General features: G+C 38.4%; 1 protein-coding gene across 1 annotated transcript; it reads right to left on the reverse strand.

Moving 5' to 3' along the window:
* Positions 1 to 1,022: 1,022 nt before the first annotated feature.
* LOC124386479 (integral membrane protein 2A-like) lies at positions 1,023 to 8,374 on the reverse strand. The gene is made up of 6 exons (XM_046850344.1): positions 8,170 to 8,374; positions 5,528 to 5,662; positions 4,476 to 4,673; positions 4,111 to 4,221; positions 3,435 to 3,579; positions 1,023 to 2,677 (listed from the first exon to the last, which is right to left on the reverse strand). The coding sequence occupies exons 1-6, from the start codon at positions 8,239 to 8,241 to the stop codon at positions 2,589 to 2,591; spliced, it is 750 nt and encodes a 249-aa protein (XP_046706300.1). The 5' UTR covers positions 8,242 to 8,374; the 3' UTR covers positions 1,023 to 2,588.
* Positions 8,375 to 8,716: the final 342 nt, after the last annotated feature.

An 8,716-nucleotide genomic window follows, 5' to 3' on the forward strand; every position in this document is an offset into this window, starting at 1 on the left:
CCCAGCTTGATGAGTAATAACTCTTTTTCTAAGGTCCTCAGAAAACTTGAGTTCATGCTATAATACACAAACACATGTGAAGATCAGACTTTGATAGATCCCTGTTTATTAAATAAAATAGGGAACTCACTGAGACCTGATTATCATCACATTAATTAAAGACAGATAGACTCTAAGTTGACCTTATAATTAACTACAGGGTTGAATACTTTCAATTTAATATTTGATCACTTTTCTCAATAAATAAATGACCTAACAAGATTTCTTTTGGTCTTTTTGTGTGATTGGGGTTCTATATTTGGGACTTGATTTGGTTGTATTCATGCATTCACTTACATTCCAACACCACTGTTAAAAGTGAAAATAGAAAGGGATCTGAATAATTTCTGAACCCACTAACCAAAACCAAGATTTTTCAGTTACTGAGGTTTGGATTAACACTTGATTTGTCAAACAGGCAAATGAATAGAGGAATACAAGCAAACTCAAAACAATAATTTAATGGCTTATGATTTTGTTTTATTTAACATTAACAAAAAGTAAAATCATGAACTCTATACTTCACAGTTAAAAAAAAAAAAAAAAGGTTTATTTATGTGGATTCTGTTTTTTCTCAACCAGAGCACAGCATTAAAACACAAAAGTGAATTCTACCAAAAGTAGGATTTGACTGGAGGCACATTTTGGAGTTTCTCCTACTCTAATTGTCAGAGCTCATTTTTACACAGTTCAGTTAAGCTGTTCTGTGCTCATTTTAGATGTTGATGTCACCGGCTCAACAAAGTCTATGCAAGATCAGAGAGCTATAAATGAGCTCTGCATGCAGTGAGTTGATCTCAAAAAGCTGGCCAGTCTTCACACAACAGCCCTGTCAGGAACAGTTAATGGCTGATTGCATTAGCATTGATTAAAAACAAAACAAACACTTTTCAAAATTTCTAAAATAACAAATATAAAAACATTTGCTGATGAAATGGGTTCATGTTAAGATGACAGTTTAAACACTAGCCAATAAACACAAATTTTGAATTAAAGAAATGCAGTTTTATTTTCAAACAAACTTCAGCAGTCACTTGAACATTTCAGTAGCACATTTCTTTGATTCATTCCAGCATCTTTCAAGTCTCAAGTTTTTCCTGAATCAAGTCAAACAGAAAAAACAGCAACAGAGACTCCAGTCTTGATTGTCATTTTCTGAGCAACAGAACTACTCTTATCTTTTCAAAATATACAGGTGACTTTATTCAATGCTGGGAGACTTCAAAACAACTGAACAAAACATGATGCTGTGCAGGGTCACACCAGAGCTGAGAGGATGTTGTAATGAAAACCCATTGTGAAAAGTGATTGTGGTTGATTCGAGTATATACACCAATTCTGAGTGAACACGTTTACAGAGGCCTGCAACAATCATTCTGCAGTTTACAAGCTGTCAAACTGGTTTTACTCACACATCTATTTATACAGCACTCATTTCTTTCGAAAGAAAACTAAATAAAAATGTAAATGTGTTAAAAAAAAAAAAAACCCTTTCTGGTAACTTTTTTAAAATCATCTCAATGCTACATCCTTTTGCTGGAGGATGAACATCAAGTTGTTTCAAAAGAAACGGATTTAAAAGGGCTGAGCAGAGGGTTCAAGTAGCTGATCTCAGTCGAGTGATTGTAAACACCCCACTACGTTTCAGCAGTAAAACTCTATTTAAAAAAAAAAAAAAAAAGCCCAGAACTCAACGGAAACAGAACAGGGAGGGGGAAAAAAAAAAAATGTGAGAAGACAAAAATGCCCAGGCAACACCACTGGGTGTGTTATCTTTCACAGGAAGCTGTGTACAGTCAATCTGTGAATGCGCTAATACTAGCAACCCAGTGCATCTGTACTATACTATTCTCTTATAGGGCATATAGAAATTTGATGAGATACTTAACTTACCATGGTCTAGAGGGTCATTTCTAATGGACACCTCAAATTGTACATGTATACAGAAGTAACTACACGGCCTGCCAGAACAGTAAACATGTGAAAATTTCACAATCACATGTTGGACATGGCTGGTTACTCAAATAGATAAAACACAAAGTGTTGCATTTTAATAGCTTGAAGCTGATCAGCACTCCTGAATCCTCTAGAGATACATCATTAGCTGGAGGAAAGGACGTTGGAATTATTATACAGGCAAGACTAGAGCTGTATCAACATGTGCCTAGATAGTGTTACTTCTGCTGGAAAAAAAGAAAAATCATTAACTTAGGTTTACCAAGGTTAACATTTTGCACAGGTTCACAAATCATTATCTGCAAAATAATGGCTACAGAGAAACAAAGGCACGCACTAAAAAACAAGTATTGAGCTGTAGTCAAGCTGTAGAGGGAAACACGGTGTAAGAAATCACAAACTGCTTTAGGAGAGCTAAATCACTACACCTCATGTGGGAGAATATTAATCCAAAACACCCTATGCCAAAGCAGGAGTTGGAAGACAGACCCTTTACTCTCAGCATTTCCTTGGTTCCTCTTTCAGCTCACTTCACTTCTCCCTACCCTGCAACAAAAAGGGAGATGTCTGTCCTCTCCTGACTTCCTGCTTGCTTACGCTTGGCAGATCTTTGTTTCGGTAACAAACTTATTCTCAAAGTGGCGGATTATGCGGCAGTCCTCCACCGAGCGCTTCTGAAGGCCTGCAACAAACAACATTAAACATTTTACAACAAAAAAAAAAAAAAGTCATGTGGCTACAAATATTACACACTTTAGATATATACAATATAGCATGCCAAATGTTTGAATCAATTTATTTTTATAGTGCTTTTTACAATAAACTATGTCTCAAAGCAGCTTTGCATGCCAAACATTAAACACACTATTAAATGTTTATATTGGTTAAAAAAAAAAAAAAAAAGTTAAGCAAATTAAATATTTTAGAATTAGTAAATTGATTTATTGGTCTACACAATATGGTCAAAGTTATGTGGACACCAGACCATCACATTCATATGCCTCCCATCTCATTACAGAGCTGATCAAATTTGCGTTCTAATAATCCTCTGGGAAGACTTTCTACCCGAGTTTGAAAAGTGGCTGTGAGAATGTTTGGACATTCAGCTGAGAGGATTAGGGAGATTGCATGCAGTTTATCCCAGAAGTGTTTAGTGGGGGTTAAAGTCAGGGTTTATTCAGCACTCTAGAGTTGTTTCACTTCAACCTTCGGAAACAATGTCGATGAACAGGGTCACTGTCATGCTTAAGTCCCTTAATTCCACTGAAAGCAAATTTTTATGTTACTGCATAGAGAGGACATTGTGGAATGGAAAATTTTGGAATACATTTTTAAATACTTTTAACTTTGCAACAACAGTAATGAGAAGAACCAGAACTGGGTATAATAGTTAGTTATTCACAAACCTTTTGTAATAGAGTGTACTATAGTGTATTTACCTATTATCTCACTGCGGCGCTGCATCCTGTATGTTGGCCTGTACTCACACAAGCTGTAGATATAATAACCCAACGGAGCGAGGTCATCGATGCGCTCAGTAACCACCAGATCTTCATGCACCAAGTGAGTCTTGTACGAGCCAGACTGAGAACAGAAACGCAGAATATAAACCCATTATCATCACAATTAGTTAAGGAGTTATACAAATGTAAATACCCTATAGCTCTATTTAAGCAATTGTGAATGACTATTTGTTAAAAAGAAATAAACTGTTTATGTTCCAAAGTGAACCTTTTTTTATTTTTTGTATACACGTCCGTGCGTGTGTATTGTTATTGGAATGAGATGGGAATCGTGCAGGTGTGATGGACCGGTGTTTGTAAATCCCCCAAGACTTAACGTCCCAAATTGGTCTTTTCTGGTCCACAATTAATCCTGTCTCACAGTATAATAACACGGTAGTTGCACTTTATTCGTGCAGGTTTGCTACCCTGGCATTTAAAGCCCTATTTAGGCCAAATTAGCATATCTACCTACACCCAACCCCAATCTGATTTTAAAAGAACATTGGGTTTTTTTTGTTTGTTAGTTTTCCCCCCCATCAGTCAACCCCCCACCCACACATGTCCATGCATGTCTATTCATCCACACATGCACACACACTCATCCACACACCATGAGCTGCAAGAACAAATCCAAGAGGTCCTGGGGCATCATCACCACAGTGGTGTTGAGAGGGATCACAAAGCAAGTCTTCAGTGTTAGGTCCAAGTACGCGGTCAGCTTCTGTTGACAGACATCATATAGATCTGATTAAGATAAATACAGGCCAATGGAACAAATGCAGGCTTAATGCATGCAAAATATTTAATTGTAAGTTGTAATTGTAATAAATAAAAAGATCTGATTAAACATATACAATTATATTATATATTATAGAATTCAATACTTGTGTACTTCATTACATGGTGCACATGGTGCACACCTCTTTCAACTGCCTTTTACACTTGATCACTAGAAATGTAACTGTAAATTATTACCCTCTTAAAATCATGCAGGATGTAAGCTGGGTCTCCTGCCCCAAAGCGGGGAGCAGGGACATTAATGAAGGCCACGTTGTCACGGATCTCCACGTCCTCCTCAACACGGGGTAGGTAGTAAGGTGCATGGGCCTCCATGTCCATGGGCATATCAGCACTGTCCATTTCTGTGAACTGCATGGATCCATGATAGAGCTTCTACAAAGCAAAGAAAGTGAAAGACGTGAAAAAAAAAAAAAAAAAAAAAAAAAAAAAAAATACACCACACAACACAAAAAGGAAGTGCAAGTTCTTCAGAATATATTGCAGGGGTTTTTACTTTCAAGTGTGACAGTAATAAATGAAACTGCAGTTAGTGGTGTCTTATTCCCATAGTCCCGCAAACAAGCTGCATTTGCACATACATTTCAAAATGTAGATGTGAAACCTAGATTTGGATTTCTTTCAATAGCTCACACACTTCAAGGACAATTAAACAGAGTCAGCTTCGTTAATTGCTCATTTTTATATGCAGAAGGGGGCGCTAACTGCACATCTTACACACTCCACAATCCAACTCTCACTACCTGATTTACTCACTGCCCAAACAAATTCATCTATGAACAGTTAATATTTCTAAAATCTGAGATACATGCACATTAATGTTAACCCCTCACCCTGCCTAATGTGTGTGTGTGTGTGTGTCAATATGTACAACCAACTTTACTGTGTGCTATTCTGTATGTAGTTTGCAAGACATTTATTCAATCAAGACAAGCAATATTCAAAACACAGGCTCACATCCTATAACTTTAAAATTCTATTCCGATCCAAAGGAAGCAATCAGATAAGGACATATAATCACTTGAGCACCCATTGATACGAATTGATGACTAATACGAATGCCTAAGATCATCTTGCATTTATGCAAATCGTATAACATCCTTGGCATCTCAATGTTCTAAAACCTTCTGGCATCTCGCAATGGGGAGAAAAAAAACAAAACAAAAACTCAAAACTCACTGAACATGTGCTATGAAAGAAATAAACCCAGAACTTTGCAGCAGACGTACCTTAGGTGAAAGATACCGGTACACACAGGCTCCACCAACAATGAGGCCTGAGATGATGAAAGCCAGGCCAAGCAACGTGAGCAAACAGCGGCCTGTGGAACTCTCACCGCTGTACATGGACCCTGTCTCTGGGTCCTGGTCATTGAACATCACAAAACAAAGACAAGATTAGTGAATAAACCCTGTGCTAAACACTGTCCTTTAATCTCTGATTTATATTCAGGTGATGATGGGTACAGTAGAATAAAAAAAATGCTCTTGGACAATTCTTTATTGTCCTCAGCATTCATTATTCAAATAATTTATATATATGTATTTTAAATTTTGAACTATGTATTAAAGTAGAACTTGATACCAATATTGAAGTTAGGACACTTATTTAAGCATTGTCTTTATTGCTTATTGATGTATATAAAACACAAGGAGATGTGGCAGCAGGTACAGAATGATGTGGGATATGAGGAGCTGAATGTGAAGTTGGACACTACAGAAGGAGAAAAGGATTTATATCGATTGGCCAGGCAGAGGGACCGAGTTTGGAAGGATGTGCTGCAAGTTAAAACAATAAAGGATGGATCTGGAAATGTGTTGACTAGTGAGGAGAGTGTGTTGAGAAGATGGTGGGAGTATTTTGAGCAGCTGATGAATGAGAAAAAGGAAAGAGAGGGGGGGGGGTGGACAAGGTAGAGATGGTAAAACAGGAAATGGATAGGATTAGTAAGAAGGATGAAGAGTGGAAAGTCAGTTGGACCAGATGACATACCGGTAGAAGCATGGAGATGTTTAGCAGAGATGGCAGTGGAGTTTTTAACCAGATTTTTCAACAAGATTTTGGAAGATGAGAGGATGCCTGAGGAATGGAGAAGGAGTGTGCTGGAACCAATCTTTAAGAATAAGGGAGATGTGCAGACCTCCAGCAACTACAGGGGAATAAAGTTGATCAGTCACACCATGAAGTTATGGGAAAAAGTAGTGGAAGCCAGGCTGAGAGAAGAGGTGACCATCTGTGAGCAACAGTATGGTTTCGTGCCGAGGAAGAGCACCACAGATGCCTTAATTGCATTGAGAATGTTGGAGAAGTATAGAGAAGGACAGAAGGAGTTGCATTGTGCGTTTGTGGATTTAGAGAAAGCGTACGACAAGGTGCCAAGAGAGGAGTTAAAGTATTGTATGAGGAAGTCTGGTGTGGCAGAGAAGTGTGCAGTAGAAACGACAGACTGGTTCAGGGATCGGCTCTGAGCCCTTTCCTGTTTGCAATGGTAATGGACAGGTTGACAGACGAGGTCAGACAGGAGTCTCCATGGATTATAATGTTTGCGGATGATATTGTGATTTGTGGTGAGAGTAAGGAGCAGGTTGAGAAGAGCCTGAAGAGGTGGAGGTGTGCGCTGGAGAAAAGGGGAATGAAAGTCAGTAGGAGTAAGACAGACTACATGTGTGTGAATGAGAGGGAGGGCAGTGGAGTGGTGCAGTTACAGGAAGAAGAGGTGGAGAAGGTGGAGGACTTTAGGTACCTGGGATCAACAGTGCAAAGTAATGGAGAGTGTGTTAGAGAAGTGAAGAAAAGAGTGCAGGCAGGGTGGAGAAGAGTGATAGCAGGAGGGATTTGTGATAGAAGACTATCTGCAAGAGAGATGAAGTGAAAGGTGAGACCTGCGATGTGTTTTGGTTTAGAGACAGTGGCATTGACTAAAAGACAGGTAGTGGAGCTGGAGGTAGCAGAGCTGAAGATGCTGAGCTTTTTATTGGGAGTGACGAGGATGGACAGGATTAGAAACAAGTTTATTAAAGGACGGCGCATGTAGGACGTTTTTGGAGACAAGGTGAGGGAGGGGACATAGGATATATCGGTAAGAGAATCATGATGGAGCCACCAGGTAGGAGAAAAAGAGGAAGGCCAAGGAGGACGTTTATGGATGTGGTGAGGGAAGACATAATGATAGATGGTTTGAAAGAGGCAGATGTAGAGGACGGTGGGTATCGAGACGGATGATCCGCTGTGGCGACCCCTAATGGGATCAGTCGAAAGATGATGATGTATATAAAGCTGTTCTCCAGGTATTAAAGTAATACTGGATTAGAGCAATCCCCATAATTATATAGGGTTTAAAAACCCTAGCTGATTTTACAGTGATCTTCAAACAGTTACAAGCACCTTATTTTCTAAGAAAACTGAATAACTTCACAACCATTTCAAAATTACTATTTTATATTATATGAAGTATATCACAAATAACCAACTTGGTAAGAGAGGAGGCTGCGATACAGCACAGCACCTTAAAATGGAGTCCCCAAACCGAGACAACTTCATCGTGTTCCAAATAAGTCGCAATTCGCTATTTAGGGCACTACGTAGGGTGGTAATCCGATTATAGCCGCAGCAGTGTCCCTAAATAGTGTAAAATGTGCTATTTGGAACTCAGCCTCTGCGTTTATATGAACAGTTCTTATGCAATTGTGCAAAAAAAAACGCCATTTAAAATGCGCCCATGTAATTTCTTCTGATATAAATAAACATATATATATATAATATAAAGTAAAGAGTTTACAAACATAAGCAATGAAGCATACAAATATAAATAAGTTATTTCTAAATGATAACTAGGCCAGTGCAGGCGTCTGCAGCAAAAGCAAAATCTCACCTTTTCTGAGACCGGCACATCTTTCACAAGCGCTTTCTGCGCCAAAGCGGAATTAAACGCTATCTTCACCATAGCTTTTAATAAATGCAAAAAAACAAAGCCAAGTAAAGTCACACAGGATTTAGTTTACCAAAAACAAAAACACAGCCCCGTTCCGAGTGTCCCGCAGTGCTGTAATGACGCACTTTTGTTTGCGAATCCACACGGCGGATTTCCGGTTCCTGTTTCTATATAAGGCAACAGTCTCCAACCTTTTTTTTTGCACCATGGAATGTATTATTGCTATATATATATATACACAGTACAGACCAAAAGTTTGGACACACCTTCTCATTCAAAGAGTTTTCTTTATTTTCATGACTATGAAAATTAACACATGTGGAATTATATATGGAATTATATACATAACAAAAAAGTGTGAAACAACTGAAAAATGTCATATTGTAGGTTCTTCAAAGTAGCCACCTTTTGCTTTGATTACTGCTTTGCACACTCTTGGCATACTCTTGATGAGCTTCAAGAGGTAGTCACCTGAAATGGTCTTCCA

This window comes from Silurus meridionalis, chromosome 5 (genome assembly GCF_014805685.1).
Source record: "Silurus meridionalis isolate SWU-2019-XX chromosome 5, ASM1480568v1, whole genome shotgun sequence".
Lineage (NCBI taxonomy): Eukaryota > Metazoa > Chordata > Actinopteri > Siluriformes > Siluridae > Silurus > Silurus meridionalis.

Coding starts and splice junctions, on each gene's coding strand:
- LOC124386479 (XM_046850344.1), bottom strand. CDS start 8,241: ATGGTGAAGATAGCGTTTAATTCCGCTTTGGCGCAGAAAGCGCTTGTG. Junction 5,663..8,169: donor ATGTGCCGGTCTCAGAAAAG/GTGAGATTTTGC, acceptor TTCAATGACCAG/GACCCAGAGACAGGGTCCAT. Junction 4,222..4,475: donor TCCTGCATGATTTTAAGAGG/GTAATAATTTAC, acceptor GTCTGTCAACAG/AAGCTGACCGCGTACTTGGA.